General features: G+C 43.9%; 1 protein-coding gene across 8 annotated transcripts in view; it reads left to right on the top strand.

Annotated features, from left to right (window-relative positions):
- Positions 1-26,402, top strand: part of GAB3 (GRB2 associated binding protein 3) — a 100,687-nt gene that overhangs the window by 64,712 nt on the left and 9,573 nt on the right. For all 8 annotated transcript variants that reach the window (XM_030576591.1, XM_030576588.1, XM_030576593.1 and 5 more), the window contains 3 exons: positions 7,756-8,059; positions 19,816-20,032; positions 22,622-23,097. In XM_030576591.1, the coding sequence (XP_030432451.1) occupies positions 7,756-8,059; positions 19,816-20,032; positions 22,622-23,097 (997 nt within the window). The remainder of the gene's footprint in view (positions 1-7,755; positions 8,060-19,815; positions 20,033-22,621; positions 23,098-26,402) is intronic.

Genomic DNA, 26,402 nt, shown 5'->3' with positions numbered 1-26,402 from the left:
TCTATATATTTATTTATTTATTTAAAAATATTTTTGCTGTTAACAAGCATGTTATCTCTGGAGACACAAATCCACAGTTTGAGAACTGCAAAACTAGGCATCTCTGATGGTATCGTCTAGACTGAGCTTTGAGACCCATTGGGTAGATAGAAAGATTAACCTAAATAATCTATACAAACGCCCCTGGAACCCCATAAAATTGGGTCCCTAGTCCAAGAACTGTTAAAACTCATTTACAAAACTTTTCTTAAACATTACATGAATATATTGTCTCATACTATAAAATTAATAATCCCTATTCCATGATGAGATACATTATCGCTCAAAGATATCGTAATTAAAATGATCTTTAGATAGGCTTTTTCCTCAAAGCATTTTATCCAAAAAAATTGATCTAAATAAAAATCGATTTGTAATTTTATTTTTATTTTTTTTCTAAATCATTGATTCTTATCTGCCCTGGTGAAGACCTTTTAGATCTTTGGATGAAAGGGGTTGTGATTAAAAAATACAAAGTATGAAGTGCATACTTTATGCTAATGTTATATCACATAGCTAGTATGTGTTCTCATCTGTGCTTACCTGTTGGTGTGTATTTTGCACGAGTATTTACAAATGAAAATATGTTCACCAAACAAAATGCTCATTAGTCACCTCTTCAGTAGAAACGTAACCCCTTGTTGGCATGCCTCTCGTTCTTCTGTTGCTTACTAGTGCTCTGGTTGTTTTTCAGTACGTTTTTATTTTGTTTGTGGCTTGTCTTACCCGACAGTGCAATATCCAACAGTTTACAGCTCACACCAACTTCACACCACTTATTTGGCAGATATAAAGATATTGGTCTGCGGGAGCAGCAGTTATTTATGGAAGGTGCTATCATAATAATAATGACCGAGATGTTCCTTTAGAAGTGTCTGTGGAGATTCCTGACATTAAAAACTCAGAGGCAAGCAGAAAACACTCATGTCTCGTGTTGCACACAGCAACACCTGGGCATCAGACCAACGCTGCTCTAAAACCTCTCCTCTCATTGGCAATGGACCATTCCACGTATGAAGGACAGATGAAAATTATTACTAATTTATGTTACCTCTTGTCTGATAGTTGTCGTTTTCTGACAAAGATGGCTTTCTAGTGCCAACAATGGCAGACTTCTGAAGCTATATAAACATATAGTGAAGTCCTCAACAATTTCGAAAGGCACCAAAATACATGTAATATTTCTCCTGGAGACTGTCTAGATTAAAATAGCAAAACCAAATGCAAACTGGGAAATTCCTTGCTGGAGAGGAACCAGCCCTTCTCCCACTGCAGTTGAACTAAACTCCCCTGTAGATTTGATACCATATTTAGTTTTGAGCCCGTAAACAAAACAATCCGCTTTCCAAACTCTACCGGCTCTGATCAGATGAAACCGAACTATCCCCACCTCCATGCTCCCGCTGCTGGTTTTGCTCAGCATGATCAGCATGCACCATATTGCCCTGCCCCTCAAAGTGCCAGTCACTTGCTAGTTTTGTATTGACAAACCAGAGCAGCAACAGAAACTGTTGCTGAGACAGTGACGCAACTTTATTTCAAAGTGATCCTGCAACTCTGGTAGCTCAATGAGCAGCACTTTGAGTGGATTGTGAGGAATGAATTAAAACAATCTCTGGATCCCACTTACACTGCAGTAGGAGTGTCCTTTAACCATCTGTAAACACACCCCAAGAAAAGGCAGAGGAAGTTTGACCCCTGTAGTTGCTTGCAGATAAAGGTGATATCATGTGAGTGGCTTTCTTTAGTATGCATTCAAAGTCAGCCAGATTTGCATATCTCATAGACCTGTATGAATATCACATATCGGCAAATGTGTAACCATTTCAGATGAGTTTTGCAATGCAGTCCATGGGTGCTTAAAACTCTCAGCACATAATGTATTTAGCATAGTTGAATGTGCAAAAGCTTTTTAGGTTAAAAATATTTTGGCAGATCAGAGGCATAATAACGTAGAAAGCTTTTTAAAATGGAAATAACCTTTTCTACGGTAGCTGTTAACTGTACCATGATATGGTGGTATGATGAAAGTTTAAACAGGGAAAAGAGGTGAAAAACAGGCTCACTAACCAAATAAAAACCCGGATACAAGTAAAAGCCTGACGTTGCCTTTCCCCAGAGGTGTGAGACATGCCGTGTTGTGGGCCCTTAGAAAGTAGAAATGTCGGTTGAAAACAAGTGACAATACCTGTCACTTATAAAGTGGAGGGCTGGCCAAGTGATTAGGAATTAGCCTAGGCTTTAGGAGACCTGGATTTAAGTCCCTACTCTGGTACCTTGGGCAAGTCATTTAGTTTCTCTGTGACTCAGTTCCTGGTCTGTAGAAAGAGTTGCAGGGGTGTTGTGTGGATAAATACATTCAAGTTTGGGAGGTGTGCAGATACCTATGGTAATAAAGGCCATCTAAACACCAAGGAAGGTAGATGTACTATAATGCTCTTTATCGAAGGATCACACTGCTAGTATTTTTACAATCACTTATGAATCCAGTGTCACAGCACCCACATGAGGAAGGTCTTAGACTTACTTTATTGATGGGTAGACTGAGGCACTGGACAGTTCAGCCACTTCCCCAGGCTAAAATGGCGAACCAGAACTAGGAGTAGAACCCAAGGGCCCTGACTCCTGGTCATGAGTTGTGGGGCCTGTTGATAACCCCGTTCATCTCTGTGGAGTCTTTCAGTTATCTTTGGTGGGTTTCTGTGGAATATAGGGGTGTCTCCGCTGTGTGGGCTCTGTAGCACATATGTGACTTGCTATGTATGCTGACATGGACGAAGGCAGTGGCATTTTCTGACGCATGTTCTATTATTCATTTTCTTTATCATTAGAAACCACAGAGCAGCTTACTAGCCCCAAACCTTTGATTACAGAGAAAAAGAAATTGTGTTGCGGTAGAAACCACCTTCTGCTATGGTTGTTTACTTCAAATGCTCTCTGAAAGCACATTAGGAATTTAGTCATCTTTCTGAATGTCAGGACTGGGATTCACAAGAACCAAAGGCCCTACACTGTTTTCTCTCTTTTTCAGCTCGATTTTCTTTACAGATTTGGTAAGGGAGGGTAAATTGGCCATGGATTATATGACTAGGTTTGGAGTCATCTGTGCTCTTAAGAGACATTGTGCAGTGAAGAGAGAAAATGAGTCTGCTGCTTGGAATCTACATCACTGCTAAGCATGTGACTGCTTTGATTTGTGTCACCGTACATAATTCAGCCCGTCACCCTGAGACTTAACCTGGCGTTCCTTGCACACCCAGACCTCCATTGAAGTTGAGTCTTGCATGCTTAACTGTCCATCCACCTCCAGCATTCCCTGGCACACATTCTTTATAACAGAGCTAAGAATAATGTTAATTTTATCACATATTTGTAACCAACAACAAAAAAAAAATCGAGTTGTATGGCCACAATGGTGTGAAGATGAAACCAATCAGTAGTGAAGAATCTGGCCCAACGTTTTGAAATGGCAGATCTGAAATACTTTGTACAGAGTTCTGTTTCAGCTGATGATATTATGCTCTCTGGAATTGTGCTTGAGATCCTACAGACTTTAGATTCAGCAAAGCATAAAATCTAAACAAACTGAGACATAGGGCTGTCCTGCACTGTACCTTGAACTACTTAGGAATGTTATGTCTCAGATTATGTGCTTCATTTTCAGCATGGAGGGGGTGGAGGAAGCTGTTTACAGTTCCCTGATCATGTGCCAGCCCAGCTCCAGCATCAGTTAGCGCAGCCTAGAGTAGCTACCCTGGGGGAATCAGTGCTTCCTCTCGGTTTATGCCAGCAGGGAGTTTAATAGGAATTCTCTGCTGATCATTTAGAGCCAGAATTGTACCAAAGAATCGAACCCTATATATTTTGTTTTGTGATGGACTGTTCATGATCCAAGCATGGTATTTCATTGAGTATTGGGCTGTTCCCTGCTAGGTTATTCAGCAAACGTCCCACTTTTTAAATTGTGAAACAGCATTCTCTTGGGTTTTTGTCCATAAATTCTTTGGCTCTAATGAGATCAGACACTTCTGAAACTTCTGGGCATTCCCCCACATAAACAGTAATTACAGTAGAACCTCAGAGTTATGAACACGTCGGGAATGGAGGTTGTTTGTAACTCTGAACAAAATGTTATGTTTGTTCTGTCAAAAGTTTACAACTGAACGTTGACTTAATACAACTATGCAGAAGAAAAATGCTGTTTTCCACCATCTTCATTTAAACAAAACAAGCGCAGAAACAGTTTCCTTACCTTGTCAACTCTTTTCTTAAACGTTCCCTTTATTTTTTTAGTAGTTTACGTTTTTAACACAGCACTGTACTGTATTTGCTTTTGTTGTTGTTGTTGTCTCTGGTGCCTGACTGCGTACTTCCAATTCCAAATGAGGTGTGGGGTCGACCGGCCTGTTCGTAACTCCGGTGTTTGTAACTCTGAGGTTCTATGTATTTTCGAAAGGTTGGATAAAAATTCACAGTTAGGTGGCATATCCTAAGTGCCAGCATTTGAAAGCAATTAAGAGGGCACTTTGGAAGGGAAGGGCAAATATTACATACCAGTATTCTTTTTTCATTAAAGCACATGGCTTGAAAGAAAGAGTGGGAAAAAAATATAACTGTGCTTCTTCAGTGAGGCTAGTGACATGTCTGTCCGATCAACTGCTAACTCAGGAACTGTGCATGATAGTAGAGAAGCCCAGAAGTTGGTTAGGAGAGAAATATATGTATTCTATGGATATATTATACACCTCAGCACTTCAAAAATTGCTGGTGTTCTCCTGAAGGTGCCCTGAGTTTCTCCGCCAACAAAGAAACAGATGTTTAAATCTTGACATGCTGTCAGGACTGGTTCTGTTTTACAGACCTAATCATTAACCAAAAACTTTACAGTGTTTGTATTTGCATAATCAGGTTTTTAAGGTATGACATTTCACAATTTGTCCTTAAGAGATTAAATCTCCAGGCCTTGTGAGAAACAGTCTTTGGTGGCCTTTAGGACAGGATTCCACATATTAAAAACAACAACCATGCTGGCTAATAACCTGACTGGAAGATGCAACAGGAGGGCCAATGGGCAAAGAGATCAAATCACCCTCTGACTTTTAGAGGTCAAAAGATCAAGAGTATACCATAGTGGGCAGCATGCAGCAGGGAGAAAGCTTGAATTGCCAGTGCTTGTGCTGTCCACCCTACACTCCCTTCCTAACCTGGTTCACCATGCCTCATTCAAGTCCCTTCTCAAAACCCACTTCTTCACATAGGTTGACAAATGATGGTTCAGGCTTGCAAAATCCTTGTTTAACATATTACTTTAGTCTCTGCCCTGATATGGATAGACTTGCACTTTAGAAGTAGGTCATGGTACGGCTGGCTGAATAGACATGCTTTTAAGTAAGCAAGTCAATTAATATTTTATTGGAGTATTTGTTCCATGTGCATCTCTGATGGTAGACTCCAAAAGCTTTGAGGAGTCCTGACAGGATGACTGGACACCCCTCACGTTCAGTTTATTTGCATCAAAAAAATATGAGAATAATGGAAATCAGCTTCAAAGCCTTTGCTGTCAGGCAGCTACTTCGGGGGTCATGTTACATTTCCTTTGATTAATATAGGCCATGGGGTTTATTTTCTTCCATATTTTAGTGGCTGTTGTACCCATTGGAAATGAGAATCAGCAAAAACTGGAGGAATTGTATTGACTTTTAAGGTACATAAACGAGGATTTTTACATAGCAGCTAAAACATTTTGCAACCAATTGCTTGGTCTCAAGAGATGCTGGACCTGTTTGCCAGCTTAAAAATAGCCTCCTACCACAAAATGGGTGTGATCATAGCTCACACTAAGATTTCTCAAATGACAGACAACTGCTCAGTTTTGTGTTATGACGACTAGTCATTTTGCAAGCAGGAGTTGAGTAAGATTCAGGCAAGGAGATCATCTCTTCTGTTGTTGTTCAAATTGTTTTTCTTGTTGTTCCTTTTGAATTTTATGAAGTATGGCACAGCCAATGGCCATTTAGTAGATGTAGTGAACTGGCTAAAGTGTATGTGTGTGCGCACCACACTACTCTCTAGTGGGTGGAATCAGAATTGCTCATCTAAGGGTCATAGCTCCTACATTGCTTGCAGCCAGTGAAAATGCTCCTTTCATTCAAATGCTTTTGGAGCAAAGAAATCTGAGTTTTGTCTCTGCTGTCACTTTGACGTTCCAGCTGACCAAGTATGCAGGGTAGTGGTAACAGATGTTCTTAGTTGGCTAGGAGTTTCTTATACAGTGTAATTGAAGCTCTGTGAAGGTAGGAAACAGCTCTAAGGTTGGTGACATCACAGGGACATGTCCTATTTCCCTGGGCCAGCCATCAAACAGCATTGTTTTATTTTTGATCATGTGACCTGATTTTATCCAATCACATTCTTTATACAAATTCAGTAGGTGAAGAGCTCCTAATTTCTTAGTTTAATATTTATCCATGGAATGGGGAATATTGAGGGGGGGGGCTCCCTTCTGGGTCTTGTAGTAAGTATATTGGTGACAGCTGTAACCAACACAGCACTGTATGTGAACTGAAACAGCTGGTGAAATGGAGGGGGGGAAATATCTCCCCCCCCCCACTTCCCCCAAATCCTGCATACAGCTTTATAAAATCATATGGTGTCTTAATCTATATGTGACTTTACTTAACCCTGTGTGAAATCCAGGCTATTAATCATTTGGGCCCAAAAGAGATAAATATTTATTAATTTACAGTTTTGGGCAGAGAGAGTTATACAAGCCGTTATGTGAGATATACAGGATTTTGTAGCATTCTGAAGTCATCTGTTTAACTTTTTAGCACTGCAACCTCCTCAAGGTCTGTTCTCCTTAATTTGCATAAGTAACTGTCAGCTCATTAACAGCTCTTTATGAGCACAGAAAACCATCTGATGGAAACATGCTGGGTTCATCTTAAGGCCTTGTCTTCACTAGGAGAAAAGGTGTTATCTACCAGGTGCTAGCTAACACATGGCAAGTAAGGCCATGTCTAAAGTATGGGGACTGTAGCGGCATAGCTACAGCACCATAATTATCCTGGCATAACCCAATAATGTAGACACAGCTTAGAGTGATGGAGGTTTGTTGTTGTTGTTGCTATAGGAACACCACCTCCCCTTGCAATGGTAGTTAGCTCAAGAGAAGCATTCTTCTGTCAGCCTAGCTGCATCTACCCTGGGGATTAGGTCGGCATAGCTACGTCCCTCGAGTGTAGATTTTTTCACACCCTCGAGTACTGTAGCTATGTTGACCTAAATTTCAAGTGTAGACCAGACCTAACACAGTGAAGACAAGGCATGCCTAGGATTTTATCCTAAGATAAAAGATGTGTTCTTATGTCATGTTAGCTAACGTAGCAACTAAAATCTTAGTGAAGACAAGGCCATTTGTAGCTTTAACACATGGTACTGATCGAGGTAGAGACTATGGAGAAGCCTATAGCTTACCTGCCCTGCAAACTAATGTCAAAATTACAGCTACCCACCTTTCTTCTTAGAGTAGACGTGCCGTATGGGAATGGATTTCAAATCACTGGTCACCATTCAGCCCAGTAATTAAAATAAGCATAGAAGCTAAAGAAAATATGCGTATTTAGATCTGTTGACAAAATGTGACAACCAGTTTGTAGGCTAAAGCAGGAAACAAATTCCCCATCTGTGACATGTGTCCAATTGTGTCTCCTGCAGGCATGGCGGAAGCGCTGGTTTGTGCTCCGCAGGGGCCGCATGAGTGGGAACCCAGATGTTCTGGAGTACTACAGAAACAACCATTCAAAGAAACCCATTCGGATCATAGACCTTAACGAATGTGAAGTGCTGAAGCATTCAGGGTCCAACTTCATCAAGAAAGAATTCCAGAATAACTTTGTCTTCATTGTGAAAACCACCTACCGCTCCTTTTACTTGGTGGCGAAAACGGAGGAGGAAATGCAGATATGGGTGCACAACATCAGCCAGATCTGCAACTTTGGACACTTGGAAGATGGCACAGGTAGGAACAGAATCAAGCTCAAGCTCTGTGAAAATAACCTGGAGCTGGAATCTCCCTCAGGCAGCACAGTGGCCAGAGAGGAGTGGAGACTTATCCTGCTGGGGAACATCATAGTACCTGTGGTAATTGGTTTGATTTTAGAAAGATTGCTTAAAACTATCAAAGATATCAGTTTTGCAGAATATAAATTATAGCCAATTAGTTTTGGTCTCACTTCCGTGAACTAACTCCTTTTTGAATAAACCAACAGATTTTTTATAAAAGAAGGTACTGTTTATGTACAATACTGATTGAACATTATCTAATGGGACTTTGTATTTCATTACATGCTCGGTATTTATTTAGTTTGGCTCAATGTCACTCACCCATCTCAGAGAGAAAGAGAAAGTGTTCTACAAAGTTCACATTGTCTCAAGCATTATAAGATGTGATCTATAAATCTTAATACTAATGCTGTAAAGCCCTCTTTCTCTTGTAAAGAGAAGAAAAGGCAGAAAAAAGAGGCAGAGAATCCAGTGCTCCAGGAGTGTGGTAGGAATGTGTATCTAGATCCAAGATATGTTCCTGCCCATGAAAATGAGGACAAAGTATTTTGTCAAGGCCTCCACCCATATGGAGAAAGAGCCCGAAAGATAGTTCATTACAGTGAATTTGTTGGAGCGGGTCCTAGGATTAGCCACTACAGGTTGAATCTGGCCATTAATTAACACAGGGACCTGTAGCTTGATTTTTAAAATGAGCAATTCAGCCTCAGACAAATGCAAACTGTATTTCCCCCGATATTTCCAAGGGGCAGATACAGCAGTGATTTGAAAGCAGCAAAGGAAATAATTCAGATTGAGTCGCATGGTCATGAAGGCCATTGCAACAACAGAAGTGGATGATGCTGGGGGAACTCACTGAAAGACTTGTCTCATTAAAAGGGGTAATAGCACTTTTAATCTCATAAACCTGAAAGGAGACAGAAGACCATGCTGGGATGCTTTAATTTCCTCTATTCCAGTTCATGCATTCTTTAATCTTCTCTTCATTAGTATGCTCAGAGGAGGAATGGAAGGGAGTGGGGAGATTTTGGCAGAGTTCCCATTATAATACCGATAGCTGCAATTTTCACATTCAGTTTAGAGTCCGTCAGGAAAACTTGGTGTCATGTTTGGTGTGTGCCAGGTGTATAGCCGTAACTGCCAACTAGCAAAGTAGGACTTAGACACAGGCAGCATGAGCTGGGAGCCTTGAGAGGGCTGGAATCACTCGCTCACCTGAGCTTGGATGAAATATGAGGATGGTTCAGAAACAAACTCTCAACCTTGCTGAAATTGTAAGGTTTGGGAGGTTGGGTGCTGTATTGTTGTTATTACTTCATGTATAATTTTGTTAAAAAGTCTAAAATGAGGGTAAGACTGTCCCTGTGAAGCTAAGTGAGTCAAAGAAGTAAAGTCATCAAAAGCCAAATAACAGGATAGATGAAGGTTCATTTCAGTGAGGCCCAGCTGACTAGGCCTCTGCTGTATTTCGCTCAGAGGACCTCTCCAATGGGATTTGAAGTGATCCTTTTATAAAGGCAGTAAGTTTTTGCCTGAAGTCAGGATGCCTTCAGAGCTAGTGTTCAAGCAACGTTCAGGCCTTATCTTCTCACAGTTTGTGCTCCAGTCTAAAGCTTTGTGAATCCTTGAAAGTTTCATTGGCATAACGAGCACCTGCACTAGGGACTTCTGCCTGTGCAACTGTATTGATCAGGGATAATGTCTCTTCACAACCCTGAGTGACACAGCTATGTCAGCAGAAGGGTAGTGTAGACCTAGCCTTAGGCGCTGATATGGCAAGGGAACCAGTATAAACACTTTGATACTAGTAATACTGTGTCCTCGCTAGATTGTTTTGTTGGTTTAACTATGCCGATATAGCTGTATGCAAGGTCTAAATTCCTTTAGAACAGTGGTAGGCAACTTATGGCACAGGTGCCGAAGGCGGCACGCGAGCTGATATTCAGTGGCACTCACACTGGCCAGGTCCTAGCCACCAGTCCAGGGGGCTCTGCATTTTAATTTAATTTTAAATTAAGCTTCTTAAACATTTTAAAAACCTTATTTACTTTACATACAACAATAGTTTAGTTATATATTATAGACTTATAGAAAGAGACCGTCTAAAAACATTAAAATGTATTACTGACACGCAAAACCTTAAATTAGAGTGCATAAATGAAGATTCAGCACACCACTTCTGAAAGGTTGCCGACCCCTGCTTTAGAAACTGATTAATTTGGTTCAACCTCTTTGTGTGGGCACTCTTAAATTGGTTTTTAAAACCTTACATCCATGTTGTTTAATTCAGTTACTGAATCTGTAGTTATGCCTGTGCGCATTTCCCTAATATAGACAAGCCCTGAGTCTTGCTGCCACACTATAGGAGTCTTCCCCCTTATTCAGACTTTTAAGAGCAGTCATTATCTCCACAGTCATTAGGACTATACCTGGTTTATCCTGAAACGCCTGATAATCTGGTGAAGATTGGGAAGGGGTGGATTGAGGACCATATTCTGGGCCAGTTTACCACCACGCCTATAAAGTTGCATAGGATGTACATCAACATTTAAACTGCTGCTGATTACTCATGCTTACTAGAAGCACCTCAATCCCCAAAGTGTCTGTAAGTTTCAATAAATTACCATTAAACATGAATATAAGAAGAGAACAGAGTTGTAAAATGCCATGTGCTTTTTTGACTTGAAGTCTTGTATGTAAAAATATTCCCAGGAGTGAATAATCATATCAAAGATATGTCAACTGCGGGAAATTTTAATAAGCTTTTCTGTGCATCAAAAATTAATCTCCAAACCAATATTATGTAGCTAACCCGATCATTCTTAATCCATGTACCTCTTTCATTTGTTTGTGACTGTCGGGCCAGAATCTAATTTCAGATTCTTTGTGCGTGATGGGTGCAAAAGGGCAGTGGCAGGTTTACTCAGTGACTCAGTCGAATGCCCAGCATTCCTGTGCTTCGAATTAGCCCCTTCAAACGGAGAAGAGTTGGGGTTAATAGGCCAGGCTCATACGATCAAAGAGCTACTAATCTGGCATTTCTACAGCCAAGACGGACCAGACACGAATTGCGATTTGTGAGTCCTACACAGGGTCTGTACTGCTCACCGCCAAGTAGCTGTTTTGAGTCAACACAGAGAGGGACAGCAAAGAGTAAGTGAAGAGAAATGCAAGTTCCAAACAGATGTCAGGAAGCACCTGTGTGCATAGCTGTCGGGAAGGGTTTACCAGGCAAGGGTGTTCAGGCTGCAACATTTGAGTAACCCAAGAAACCATGCCACTTACTGGTTACACTAGGAAATGGCAGCTAGAGAAGGAACTGTGCAATCCTCCATCGTGTTTCTGCTTTGCATCCTTTTCTGCTGTAGTGGAGTCCAGCTGGAGCTCTGAGACTCCACACCAGTATTTCCCTACTCCCTCTCTTTAAGAGCCTGCTCCCACCCCTGGCGTAGCCGAGAAGCACAGAACTCCCTCGGAAGCACTTCTGCCTATACTGCCTAAAATGGACCAGGGAGAAATAATTAAGACATTACCAAAGTGGTATAAAAACCTAAACCGACAGATTATACAAGCCTTGTTTCCCTATCACAGGCCACAGATGCCTGTGCAGATACAGCATTAATAGGGCACGCTGGTACCAGTGTACAGGAACATAGAAAAATCTATCAGATCATCAAGTCCCACCACCATGAAGGGCAGGATCCATTCCCAAAGAGAAGACTCTAACCCCACTTGCTACTGAGTCACCCTTTTGCTGTACACCAGGTGTTCGCAAACTGTGGTCCACAGAGCACATGCTGGTGATCCGCTGCTGATTGGCCATGTGGTGCTGGCTCTCATCTTTGTTCCCAGCAGCTTTTACAGGCTGCCAGGCAAAGAAGAACCGCAAAATCAGATGGGAACAAGCAGGAGCCAGCCTCGCTACTTACACAAGGAAGACACCCAGGGAAACAAGAGGAGTAAAGGACTGAGTGGCTGGGAAACATGTCCAAGGAAGAAGGGAACCAAGGAGCAGAGAAGCCCATGCAAGAAGAGAGGAGGAAGAGGGGACCAGGCAGCAGAGAAGCGCAACACCCCCCATACTGCATGCATGCTGAAAGGATGGTTACCTGGAGCAATATAATCTAACAGGATTTCATTGGAGAACCTGTTAAGTTTGTTTAGGCTTTTTCATTACCAAGCCCTACCTTCAAAGATTATTACTCTGCATTAAAAACTCCTCCAGGAGCTCCTCGGCCCAGGAGGGACCTTTCATCTTGAATTCTCTCGTCAAATTCCTCCATGCGCCCCTGGTAACATTTCACATTGAGTGTGACTGTTCTGCTCCTTGCTTACAAAGGCAATCACTGTGTTACTCCCCGCCCCATAAGCTGCTCCAGGTACCATAGAGTCTAGAGTGAAATTCCTGGGCTTGATGCCTTGCACAGGTGAGATCAAAATATTCCTCCATGCAGGTACTTACAGACTGTAATCAAGTCACCCCATAACCTTCTCTTCATTAAGCTAAATAGATTGCGCTCTTTGAGTCTATCACTGTAAGGCATGTTTTCTAATCCTTTGACCATTCTCGGGGCTTGTCTCTCTGAACCTTCTCCACGTTATCAACATCCTTCTTGAATTGTGGGCACCAGAACTGGACATGATATTCCAGCCGTGGTCGCACCAGTGCCAAATACAGAAGTAAAATAACCTCTCTACTTCTAGTCTACGTTCCCCGTTATACATTCAAGGATTGCATTAGCTCATGGGAGCTCATGTCCAGCTGTCTAGCGACCATGACCCCTTGAAAAAGAAATTCGAATTTTTTTGTGTGTAATTTTACCCTTCATAACATTTACCTCCCTATTTGTGTGCTCCTGTGTCTTATTGCCCTGCCCCCACCTCCTCTGGTCTGTGGGTAATGCCAATCTCATCAGCCCCCTTCTTAGCTCCTCACAAACACATTTCTGTGCCTTCTTCCAGACCACCCACTCCCCACCATGCATGGAACACCCTCTCTGAAGTGATCCATAAGGTGCTATGCACCCCTCTGTCAGACCCGCCACAATTCCTATAAAAAACAGCCAATTAATAATGGCTCAAGGGGCCATTAGAGAGTGCCTGGGGATACAGTCTTTCTGTCTTTTTGAGGCCATGCTTGGAGTCTGTTGAGGAAATTGTACAATAAATTATCTGCAAATAGGGGAAAGTGGGGTAACCCAAGTACGGAAGAGAGTCAGTCTGGAAATGGAAGTGCAATGGAACACGCTTGAACGAGACGGCTTAATGCTAGTGGCAAGCCAGCCAGAACAAATGCACCATCACAGTCAGCAATAGCTGCTGGATTAACACCGTCCTTTCTGGAGGCGAAGGGCTGATACTCCGGTCCTCCATATGGGCCATCCAGGGAGAAGCCCCTGGCTTCCATAAGAGAGCAACCCCTGAGGCTCCCTGGTGCCACATTTTGATTTCTGAAATCACACCACAAGCAGAATAACTGACTTCTAGTGAATAACTATATTTGTCTTTAGCTCCCTTTAGATGGCTATTGATCATCAGGATATTAGGAGGAATTATTTTATTCCAGCTCATAAAGCATATGCTACATTTCCATTGTGGGTGCTGTTGAGACATATTTGTGGCGGGTAACTAGAAAAATGTGAAATAAGTGAGTCTGATTTGAGAAGTGAGTATTGAGAGCAAAGGGCTGAGAGCCAGGAACTCTGACTGTGAGTCTCTGAATGCTTGGGCAAGTAACCTTGCTGCCTTAGGTTCCCCTCTGTGCAATGGAAATTATACTTATTAGGGTGCGATGAGGACTGGCTAATTAGTGTCTCTGAAGGTCAATACTGTCTGATTGCTCTTTGATTCCCCTTTTGTTTCACGGTTTGGAAATAGGAAGGAGCACGGGTGACAAATAAACACACCCCAGCCCGTGCTTTGGAATCAGTGGCAAATGGAAGGCAAAGAGAGATAAGCAGTGGCATCTTAATGGACACGAGCAGCGCACAAGATGGAAAACAAAGTTCATCAGGTGCAAAGCACTGAGCAGATGTCGGTGAGAGCGGTGCAAGCTAGGAGGCTCCTCAGTGTGGGATCTACGCTGGGAACGTGCACAGTTAATAAGTGGATTTCTAATGGGATTCTTCTGTCCTCTGGCCCCACCAGGTCTTGCTTTGACTGCAGACTCAGCCTGGGAACCTCCATCCTTTTCTTGAAAAATATAAACCTGTCTGGTGTTCAGTTTCCTGCTGGATCTGGTGTGGTTTGTTCGTTTAACTCTGACAGAGGCCTTGGCAATGCAGCTATTGTGGTAGCAGTCGCTTCTCTCTGGTTAAAACATAGAATAGTCAGGCAGGGGCAGTTCCTGAAGAGGGTTGTGAACCTTCAACCTCCATTGACAGAGAAGAGTGGGTTACACAGCACCTCTCAGGCTCCAGCCTAACATCTTGCTGTTGAAGACACCTCTCCAAAGGGGCTGTTCACTTCTCTGTGTGAGTGTCAGGGCAGGGGTAGGTTTCAACTCCAGGGGAGGGGTTCTTATTTTCCTTCTTTTTTTTTTTTCTTTCCCTCTTTCTGAATTTAGTGCTCATGCAAGACGGGTGCCCCACAGAACAGCCCTCCCCTCTCCCCCTGCCAAACAGCATGGGATGATGTAGGCACCAGCACAACCAGCTTACCCCCATCGGGCTAGATGGCTCTGGTCCTTGTGTGAGCATGAGGGGAAATGTCAAGGCACCTCCTAGTGCTTTCTGGAGAACGCAGTGACTAACCCCTCCGCAAGGGAGTAATCCCTCCCTGAGCTCACCCAGGGGCAGCGTGACCCAGGGCCTCTTTAATGCCATGGTCTGGCCCATTGCCACAAGATGTGGGAGGGTACTTTCATCTCCTTGACTTTTCTGCTGATATGGCCAACATGGAACCCGGCTAGGTGTGTCCTGAAACGCTGAAGTCATTTCACCTACATCCCCAAACAGCCATCAGGTGGTAACGACTTTCAGTCTCTGGACAGGATTTGAACCAGCAAATGAGGGGCAAAGAACCTCCATTGAGGGGAGATCACCCAACTAGTGGGTGCAACGGGGAGATCAGTCCTCCAGGATCTACTGCACTACAGAGGTTGGGTTTTTACTCGTTGCCGTCACTTAACTTGCAAATGAGCTCCTCTACAAAACAGTGCCACTTTGTTACCGCTTTGTAAAATACAGAGCCCAAATCCATACAGGGTGGTGCTACGTTCAAAACACATAAGCAGCCCGCCCCCCACTCCCCAGCTCTCCCTTGTGGCAATTCACACTAAATGAAGCAGTTACTTTGGCAGCAGAGTCAGCTCGCTTTCTTGTTGGGGTGGGGTGGAAGGAGGCAAAGCAGCATAAAGCCTATTCTCTGCATTCTCTCTGTAGAAAATGGCCATGCATAATTTATTCTCCCCGGCTGCTGCAGTATAACTTTAATGCACACCGATCTGACTACAGATGTCAGGACAGCCCAAAGGTTACAAAAGGGCACAGCCACCTTCCTCCTCATCCGTGCAGTTGACGGTGACTACAGCGTATTCCAGACCTGAGAGTCTTTACCAGTGGGACAACTCCGATGCTAAAGGTAGTAAATAGCAGATGGAATTAGTGCCGTGTTTGTATTAATAATCCAGAGAGCCACTGATTTCTCCTTATTGAGAGGTTTATTCGATGCAGTCAGATGGTGACACTGAGATTCCCACAGAATTAGCTCAGTATATATTTGAGTTGCCGCAGCTTAGGATATAGCTCTAAGAATTCGAAGTCTGAATAGCTCAGTTCGCCATTTGAGCCTGTAAAGAGAGTCTTGGTGGTAAAACTTCCAGACAAGTTCTTTAGCTTGTTTGTAATGCTTTGGGCCATCAACACCGCCCAGCGGAGGTAATACACTTTAAGAGCCTGACCCTGGAAACACTTTCAGATGTAATGCGTCGTGCTGTGAACAGTGCTATTGAAACCATTCGATGCAGAATTCAGGAAAGCACTTAAGCATGTGCCTAAAGTTCAAGTAAATGTGAAAGGCATAGATTTAAGCACATGCTTAAATGCTGTGCTGAATCAGGGCCTAATTGTGTGTAGGATTGGGTCCTAATCCAGCAAGAAGAAATAGTTGTCAGACATAATATTGAAAAGAAAAAAACAAATCCCCAGTAACTCCGTTGCTAAACTTTATATAAAGCAGGGGTTCTCAAAGGGAGGGTGGGGACCCCTCAAGGGGTCATGAGGTTGTTACAGGGGGGTTGCGAGCTGTCAACCTCCACCCCAAACCCTGCTCTGCCTCCAGCGTTCATAATGGTGTTAAATAAATTTAAAAGTGTTTTTAATTTATGGGAGGGGGGGTTCGCACTCAGAGGCTTGCTGTGTGAAAGGGGTCACCAGTAAAGAAGGTTGAGAACCATTGATAAAGGTACCAGTACTGGGGCCTTTGATAAGTAGCTGTTTGATTGCTCTGGGCCAGATTTTGCTGGCATTTCTTATACTGAGTATGAGTATTACCTTGCTCCCTTAGGCTCACTGAAGACAGTAGAGTATGGTACTACTCAGCATTAGGCTGGTAAAACGTGGCTCTGAATGTGTTTTTATACTCTTAGACTAGATAGTCAATGGAGCTGCGCTGCACTTATGCCAGTTGAGGAGCTGGTTTAGAATCGTACTTCTGTGCTCATTATATGGCAGGGGTTTCGTTTGTTTGTTTAGGGAGGTGAGGTGGAGAGGGGGGGTTATCCAACATCAAGGTATACAGGTCCAAATCCTTGCCCTGTCCTTATTGATGTGTTTATGCTTATCCTTGCATCTATCAACAACTTTGCAGTGGTGTCCAAAATTAGAAGCTATACACCTTAATCTAATATGTCACAAGAACATTGATGTCGGTTGGAATTGTGTCCAGCGAAGGACTGAGTAAGGACCTCAGGATCTAGCCCACAAAGTAAGATCTGGCCCACCTTTTAATGCTGGTTGACCATGAGATGTCTTCAGGATTTCTAACAGGCAGCCCCTGAAATTGGGACTTTGGAGAAACTGACAAGAATCTACTGGAGAAACTACTGAATCTTGATGCACCACTACTTAGGACCTTGAAAGCATACAGTACTTGTGGAGTTCTGTATTGATCAGTTGCTGTTTTTTTGGTGGAACACAGCTGCTTTGATGTATGAAATGTGTAGGTTTTTTGAGACATATGCTTTGCCCTGGATGGTAAATACCTGCTGATAACGTCAGAATAACACTAACAATAGGGAAAACAATTGGTCGTTGAACAAGATGCACACCATCTGGCGGCCGTAATGGGGTAGTGTAGTATCATAGGAATTATTTTGGATTCCATTGCTCACCAGTTACTCCGATGAAATCTTATTGCTGGATTACATTCAAAACCCGATAGGGAAAAAGGATAATTCTCTCTTGGACGGCTTTTGTAGCTTCTCTCAGGCTTTTTCTCAGATACTTTCAGGAGTTCCCATGTATCTGATCTTTTAGCACAGCCTGTTGGGAGTGGGGGGAGGAGGAATTATGCCAGAACCTCCAGGGAATTGTGTACAAATTCCTCAGGGAACTCACTGTTCCATAGCTGCTCAGCTACAAATGGGCCCAAACTGCAAATTGGGGGAGTCACATTCAGATTGAAACTCCCCCAAAGTTTGGGGAGGATGGGGACCATGTCTAGGGTATGGTTCAGACCCGGCTTTAGGTTGTTCTCTGTTCTTTGATCACTAAGTTATTTACTTCCATGTTCAAACGTACCCAAGGGATTAAAACACGAAGGACACTGTGTGTGAAGGAGAGGCTCTAGCCTTGATCCTGCCCCTTTGAAATCAAAGGGACACACTTTCTGCTCTGGCTGTTTGGTGCTGCTCTGGAGACACAAATTGGCCAGATCCTGGCCATAATCAGCCTGCTGAGAATTTTCCTGGTGGATGGAAACCAAGTGCTGGTATCAAGTTTGTGGAAGCTGCTCTTGCACCAGCCTTGCCATTGGGGATGTGGCATCTGTCAGCCTGTGGCACCCAGTCTCTCAGGAGTCCCTAACTAATGCTGGGGCCAGATGGCACCCAATAAGGGGCCCTAACTGTCTCCCTGATGTCTCTGCCTGTGCCCCAAGTAGAGCTAAGGCACAGGGAGAATTGAGCCCAACGCAAACTTTGTCATTGGCTTTAATGAGTGCAGGATCGGGCTCTGTAAGAGAAGCAGTCAGGGAACCCACAAGCACATCACATGGGCAGACTGAAAAAGTCACAGCACCCAATCAAGAGAAGTCATCATTATACTGGTGGTGCCAGATTTTCATTTTCCTATGGATGCTGCATTGCAAATACCGCCCCTTGAGGGAATTGTAGGTCCTCATAAAGTGGAGGATGACTTTTTTTTTTATTTACCTCTAGCCATCATTTCTGAGTGATTTAGACTTGGCTTTAACCCTTCGGAGCCTAGGATTTTTTCCATACAAAATTTTAAAGAGCATTGGGCACATTGTACATGCAGCTGACTGCCACATGCAAGCATCGGGTTTTGTGCTGGTAATCCCCACTTCTCAAATACCTTGCGGCTCATGGAAAAAGAGCGTGTGTCTGCTGTGTAAGTAGACTAAGTTGCTGAGCCCCTAACTGTGTGGATCATATTGCAACACATCCCTGGCTCATGTGGGCTTTGTCCAACATTAAGAGAGACGAGAAGACCGCAAACAAATTCTGCAGTGCAACAAATCTGGATATTCTGCAAGCAGAAAGTAAAGATCAGTTTCATCCTCAGAGGTTTGGAGAGTGGGAAGAAAACCCTCTCTAGTCTCCATTAATTTCAAGTGGGTCTCATGATTCTTTATTTGTGCTAGAGAAGTCCAAAATCATACTTGACAAAACTGACTGCTCCAGCTAGGTGCTTTCCTCAGAGGAAGTGATTTGTTTTCTTCTCGACCTGAGAGAGGAGTGCAGCAACCGAGTTGGTTAGAAAGGGAGTTTTCAAGGCTTTCAAGGAGAGATGGCCTCAAGCCACAAGATTTGGATGGATCCCCAGTGTTCTGTATTTCAGCAAAGTTTTGATCTAGGTTCTGGTTCAGGCCGTTCAGAGTGAAGGCAGCCAGAAAGTCTGGATCCAAATCTCCCCAGAGTTTCAGGGGTATTTTAGATCTGAGGTTTTGTTTTAGGCTAATCTCTAGTTTAAGATGAGCGCTCTCCTTCTCTGCGCTGTCTGTGCAGGGAGCACCAGGTCCAACCTTAGGAACCACTGTGGTAATGACAGTGAGGCTGCCAAGAGGCAGAGGCATGGCATTTTCCTTGGGGATTTCCAAATGCTGCCGGCACTTGCTGAATTCAGTTTGTTACGGACATGAACTTGCTTGTGTTTTAGGGCTGCCTTTCAGCACAGATGTTGGGGTCTGGGTCCCGGCCTGGAATCCCATACTCCCTAGTCCTGTTCACTCTTTCTAGTGAATGTCCATGCAGAGTGGTTGTGGGAAGCGTGTTTTGGCTGCTGATTTTTGGACCCTAATGTCTCTTACTGAGTAAATACTGCACTTCTTAGAACATTACATGAGTTAATGTCTTGGCCTCCTTCCCCAGACACTGTTTATGGGGTAGGGAGGCAGCGTTCCCAGTCAGTATCAACACCTGGTGTGATCTGTGACTGCACAATGCTCTTAAGGAATGGGTGGGTGTGCAGCGTTCTCGGGGGAGGAAGGCTGTGCAAATCCATCACAAGGTGCAATCCTATTCCATTGCAGATTCTGTGGAGAGCCTGCCTCACACCACCTCATCCCTCCAGCCCTCGCCAGCCGTCTCCACTCATACCTCAAGGATCACAGACCCCTCCTCCTCTGTAGGCAGTGCCACCACAGACGCCTCTGCTTCCGAAGAGACCAGGAGTGAGTCAGAGTCAGTCTTCCTCCCCGATTACCTCTTCCTATCAAACTGCGAGACGGGCAAGTTCAATCATATCAGGTAAACCGCAGGTCGTGCTTTAAAGCCATTTTACAGTTGATATGTCTCTTTGCCAATGAGCCACATCCACCATTCCTGCACTAGACACAGGAAGCAGAGTCAGGGGCAAAGGGGCTTCATTCCACTTTTGTGCTTTCCGTATTCATGTTGCCATGGTGTGCTGCAGCCCCGAGCATAGGTTAGAGCAGCCCTGAGGCTGATTTAACTTACACTGGGCTACAACAGCTCTATAGGGGCCTTTCTGCTGATGAGACTAGCTGGAGTGCAGCATATTCCAGCCATGACCCTTTCCTCCCAATGTCCCCTTTGTGAGATGCAGGAGGGTGAGAAGTAGGTCGTTAGCCTGGTTCTGCACTGCACCCCACCCCGGATACCCTCTTGCACCAAGGAAATTCCCTGGGGGCTGGTTATAGCCCTTTTACATCCCCAGAGCAGCATGCAGGGGCTGCTGCACTTCCAGAAATATGCTGCAGGGTTTGTATTCCGAACAAATTGACAGTCCCCCTCTCCGCTCCACTCGTCCTTAGTCCCCTTGTCCCTCTCCTCTAAATGGTTGAATGAAATCTTAAAGAACCAAGAAAAGCTCAGCTCATTCTGCCCCTTCTGGTTCCAATACCCCAGCATGACATTAGGGAACGCTGGGCTTCAGGAAATGGTACTGAGGGTTTGCTGTGCCCCCGGGAGCCAGTACTGAAGCAAGGCCTGGGGGGTGCAGCTAGAGGGCCAGGTGCTCCTAGAGGTGACATCTCTCAGACAGGATGTAAAACTGGGGTTTTGACAGTCAGTGGCTTTTAAAGGGCCCAGGCACTTTTCCAGAGTTAAGCTGTTAACCTCAGTGTCCAGGATACACTGTAGGTGGGGTAAGAACATTCCTTCCCCCAACTTGACTCTGTGGTTGATTACAGTACCCAGCAGTTAGAACTGTTGCTATGTGGTAGCTGCATGTCTCCTTGGAAGTGGTTGTTCTTCAGTGGTGGATGACATCATTCTTATGTATAGATATGTCAAATATAGATACACAATCGCCCGTCCTACAGGAAGCACTAACGCCTATGCTGCTCCTTGGGGGCCGTGGAGGAGAAAGCCTCTTACCCCAAGCCTCCGAGTGGCCGCAGTAGTGGTGGTATCTGGCATGTTACCCCTTCACATGTTGAAAGCCTGGCGGACTCCTGTATCTGTGGATCCATCGGCTGCCCATAGCCTGCTCCCAAACCTCTCCATGTGCTGCGGTACAAGGAGCCCCTGCAGAACTAGCACTGTGCTGAGTCCCCTAATCCTGCCCCCTATATCTTCCAAGTGGAACCTCCTCTGTTCTCGGGGGGGGGGGGGGGGGTCGGGGGAGGGGCCCCGTACCCATGGAGGAGAGGGCAGGGTATAGCCCATAGTACACTTTTGGGCAGGTAGCGTCATTCTTCCATCAGCATTCACTGCACAATGAAAAGTGACACAGGCCTTAGCCAAGGACCATAGTCTCAAACTTCCCTGACTGTCCCGAAAGCCCCCATGGTTTGGGTTGGAGCAACAAGAAGAGCTGCATGAATTATTGAAGTAATGTTGTGGAGGCCACTTATCCATAGTCTGGGTGAGTAGATCCTCTTTGGCTGCGATGTTGAGGTTGAAACTCCAGTAGCAACGTGACCCAAGAATCATCTTCCCTGTTCATGTATACTACCAGTCACTTTGACAGAAAGGTCAAAACTCCCATTGACTTCAGTGGGAATAGGATCAGACCCTAGTTGAAATCATGGCTGCTACTATAGACTGTTAACTGGCTGGTGAACAAGGATTTAGTAAACAGGAAGTAAAAGTGAATGACATGGGTTACTCTGAGATGTACCCCCAAAGTGCACATTGTCCCCTGGATGAGCATGTACATAACATCACTTAAGACTTCAGGCATACATCCAAAGCCCAGAACCCCAGCCCAAGTGCCAGGAAGATGTCTGGAGTAGACTATACAAAGTGCTTCATGCAATCTCCCCTATCCTAATAAAGGTGGAAGGGAGGTTCTTCACAGCAGTGGATTTTCTGGTTCCACCCTGGTTTCCCAATATGCTGCCCCACACTAAGTTCAATCACAACAGGTTTCTATACCACACAGCATGTGAGCCCGCTGCATGGCCCCCTTATGTCCAGTGCCCCCTCTCTGCACAGCTGCGCTGCACTATATCCTTTGTAAAGAGACAAAGGGGCTGAATCTGCCACTCGATGGATTGGACCCTTTGTGGAAAACGTCTCTTGCAATAATGAGTAAAGACAAACACACACAGCACTCCCAGAGTGGGTGCTTACAATGGGTGAATGAAATTAAATGATCAATGCGCAGTTTCAAAAGTGGGATAGAAAAGCCCCAGCATTAGGCTGGTCTCAAGAACGGACTTAAATCTGATGAGACTGGATTTTGAATTTAAAAACCCAGAAAAGAAAATTGTATGAAGCAGTTGAAACCTTGGGTTGGCTGTGTTATTGTGAACCAATGGGCATGTATGTGTACCTCTCATACAGTGTGAACTCACTGGAGTACATACTAGCTCACTTGCAACAGTGGTAGAATGAAGATACAAAATTTGGTCTTTGTCTTCCATCCAGATGTGACAGCTGGTCGAATTCTGACAGATCCCTGGAGCAGACCTCATCAGATGATGTTTTCGTTGATGCCTTGCAGTCTCAACCCTCCCTTCACGTACAGTCATCCAGCAATGGCATTGTGCACCAGGATGGGGGCCAGCCAGCGAATCATGGGATTATACCCAGAAGCATAGACTTTAGCGGGCCGTTCAGTGATGTCCCCTCCTCCTCTCCACTCTTAGGGCCTCCTTTAACACCAACCATTCAGATTGACAAAAGCCAGACTGCGCTGCCCTATGGCGTAACCGAACTGGATATTTTATCTAACACCCCACCACCCCGGCCACCCAAACCAACCCATTTCTCAGACCGGAGCGGGGAGGAGCTATCCAACGGGGCTCTTCAGAATGGACACGGTGGGATCTGTGGGACTCAGATTGCCTTGGTGCCGAGAAGAATCTCCTTGTCCAGTTTGGATAATATGCGGCACTGGAAAGGTAACTCTTCCCTTCCCCTCCTGAGCTGTTGTGCCGTGACAATGTGATCACATCTAAAGAGTTTCTTGTGTCTAAAGCCAAGCGAATGCCTTTGTGAGTGTGCACAGGCTCCTGCTCTGCATGAAATGGGGTCCAAGTGGCAGTGGTTAGAGGTTGTGCTGCCCAATGAGAGTGGGAGACAAGACTTATGGGTTTTCCTCCTGGTTCTGTGACCTCCTGAGTCACCCAGTGAGCCCTGAATGAAGTGGCCAGGATTTCAGCTCCCCTTGAGACCTGGGTGCTAAGAACTTTCGAAAATCTTGCCACAGCATTCAGGTGCCTAAATAGGAGCTAAGAACTTTTCAAACTCAGGCCTATCCCCAGCTTCTAGGACCACCATGCAGCTCAGTCAGTCACTGACAGGTGGTTTATAAAGGCTAAGTATCATTGTAACATTGATTGAGGCAGAAGCGGTATCCCTCAGCTACATACAGCACCTGCTACTGTATGTGGAATTAACAGTGTAAGTACCAGTCAGCAGACAGCTGGTGTGAGTTTGGTTTGTTAATTACACACACACACACACACACACACACACACACACACACGGCCTACTTCCACTTACATGGCTCTTGGAATTTTTTTCATCCTTAGATGAGTCCAAATTCAGGCTTACTCGAGTTAAGTGCCCCTTTAAGTGTGGCAAAAAGTCCTGTGGCACCTTATAGACTAACAGACGTATTGGAGCATGAGCTTTCGTGGGTGAATACCCACTTCGTCAGATGCAGGGATCCTTTGAGTGCAACACCTCTGCTGCTGCAGGCAGTACACTCCATGGAAGGAGGATGTTTCTTAGCATGTAGAGAGCAAGGGACTGGAAGACAGGAAGAAGCTGGCGATGGGACATAATCTCAGAAGAACCAGTGGCGCCCAGTGTGATATTAAGCAAATCAGCTGATGTCCCTGCATCTCAATAAGGCCTAGCTGGAAAACTGGGTATAAAGCAGGATGCTATGCTGCACTGGAGCAGAGCAGGATAATTTCACCCATTTTTGAGACATTGTTTAAAAAGAAAAGGAAAAAAAACCAAACAAGAAAGCAAGTGGTACAATGTGACCCAAATATAGTTGTATTCTGCAGAGTATTAGAACAGAGTGGGCAGATAAAATGTCTAGTTGGAAACTATCAAATGTATTGTACAGGAGCCATAATGTTCTAAATGGAGGCAACAACAGGTATTTGTATTCAGCATTATTGATTGGCTTCCTTTATTCTGCAGTTTAAACGGTCACTCATGCATTGTGCAGAGCCAAGATGTTTAGCTCTTCTTATTAAACCCAAAGCATGGAGAGTTTTGCCCAGCCTGTTTATCAGTGTTCAAGGAATACTTGGAAGCTAGTAGAAGGAACACCCATAGCTGGAAATAGTATTTTTAATAATCAGTTATGATTGAAAGCTGCCTGTGAAATGTTCTGGGTACTTATGGGTGTGTGTGTGTGTGTGTCTCACACACATACACAATCTGGCTGGAGACAGTTACTATTTCTCCTTTCTAATTTACACTGAAGTGCATTTCAGAGGATTAAGTGCCCAAATGTCGTATTCTATGGATGTGCTGCAAGGTTATCTCAGCCTGACGGGGACAGCAATGAATTAATAAGCATTGCTTCTTATTTTTATACCCTAACTTTTGGGGTGTAAAAATCAGATATAAAAATACTATTTCTGACTTTAAAATACAAGTGTGAATCAAACCTGAGACATGCAAAAGACATACAAATGGTCCAGCTGTTTCTCGCCAGTTGAGAAGGTGAGGTGAGCACACCCCTGGTGAGTTATCTGTTGTAGGCTTTATCTACACATACAAGTTGTACTGCTTTAACTATCCCAGTATAGATAAAGTAGTACAACCTCCTAGTGTGAACTCAGTTGTACAAGTATAAAGATGCTTTATGCCAGTGTAGTTTATTCCCGTATGAGAAGGGGACTAATCTATGCTGGTCTAAGGCCCTTTTATAGCAGTAAAATGGTATGCACACTAGAACTTGTATCAGTATAACTATTTTGGTAAAAAATAGCTCCCCTGATCAACACAGTCATACAAGAACAAAATCTGCCTGTAACTGAGAAAGTACAAGTAGCTAATATCAGCTGTCTAGAAAGCTGTTTATTTTGGGTACCAATGATACAGTTTCATTCAATCTTGTCATCTTTATATTGTCCATTACACTGTTATCACTACAAAAAAAAAAATACCCCACTATAGGATAGAACTCTACATCAGGCCGATTGTATCCATTATATACTATTTACCCTCATGGAATTTTTTTATGGTATTCCAGAGAGAAGCTCTACAGGATCTCAGTAGGGAATTGGCCCATTTCTCCATTTATAGATGTTTTCTACAAAGAGAAAAGGAAGGACAGTTTAAGCATAGGGAGAAAAATAAAGGTTTGAGTGGAAAGAGGCAGCCATTTGCCCTCCCACTCTCTGAGTTACATTTTTTCTTCTATTAACAAACTCCCCAAAAGCAAATGGCAATATACAGCCATAGCTTTAGAGCAAAATCTTACCCAGCTAACAGAATCTGCCACCCAGTCCCACTGCTACTCCACAAGTACACTACCTCTGTCCACCATGCAATGGAAACAATCACACAAGTTCTGTCCAGCAGCTTGTCAACTCTGAATACATTTTACAACCTCTTCTACCTCTATTTTGAAAAGAAAACATATTAAGAACCAAAAAGAAAACACTGTAAGTATCGTAAGCCAAATTTGCACTAGCAGGCATTGTGACAGAGACCTTTTCACTTGTTGGGGAGGTGGACTTATTCTAAACCACTTGTATGTTATGATCGTTCATCATTAACACATACACATACTTCTCCTCGCATAGTGCACACTAGCATGTATTCCATCTATAAATAATTTGCACTTCCCTAGTGCCTTAGATCTGAGGATCTCAGAGCACTTTACAAGCAATAATGAATGAAGCTTCCCAGCGCCCCTTTGTGGTATAATTGTCCCCATTTTACAGATGGGGAAGTTAAGATATAGGAAAGTCCAAAGGTTATACAAGTTGCTGACCGAACAGGAATTAAATCTCCTATCTCCTGACTTCTTTTCTCATGGACAAGGATCTTACTCTTTATCTAGATGTGATTAGAGAAAACTCAGAATAGGTTTATAGGTGTGTGCTTACTGTTTCTTGTTTTCAATGTGCTTAAAATGAATATAGCATTATAAGTAGCCCACTCATAGAATTATAGAGAGTTATTTTTTTATCTCGTATTTCATCAGGTTTTCCCAGTCCAGGAAGACTAA

This window comes from Gopherus evgoodei, chromosome 9 (genome assembly GCF_007399415.2).
Source record: "Gopherus evgoodei ecotype Sinaloan lineage chromosome 9, rGopEvg1_v1.p, whole genome shotgun sequence".
Lineage (NCBI taxonomy): Eukaryota > Metazoa > Chordata > Testudines > Testudinidae > Gopherus > Gopherus evgoodei.
Note: the sequence above shows the minus strand (reverse complement) of the source record. Positions and strands in the feature narration are given on the sequence as shown.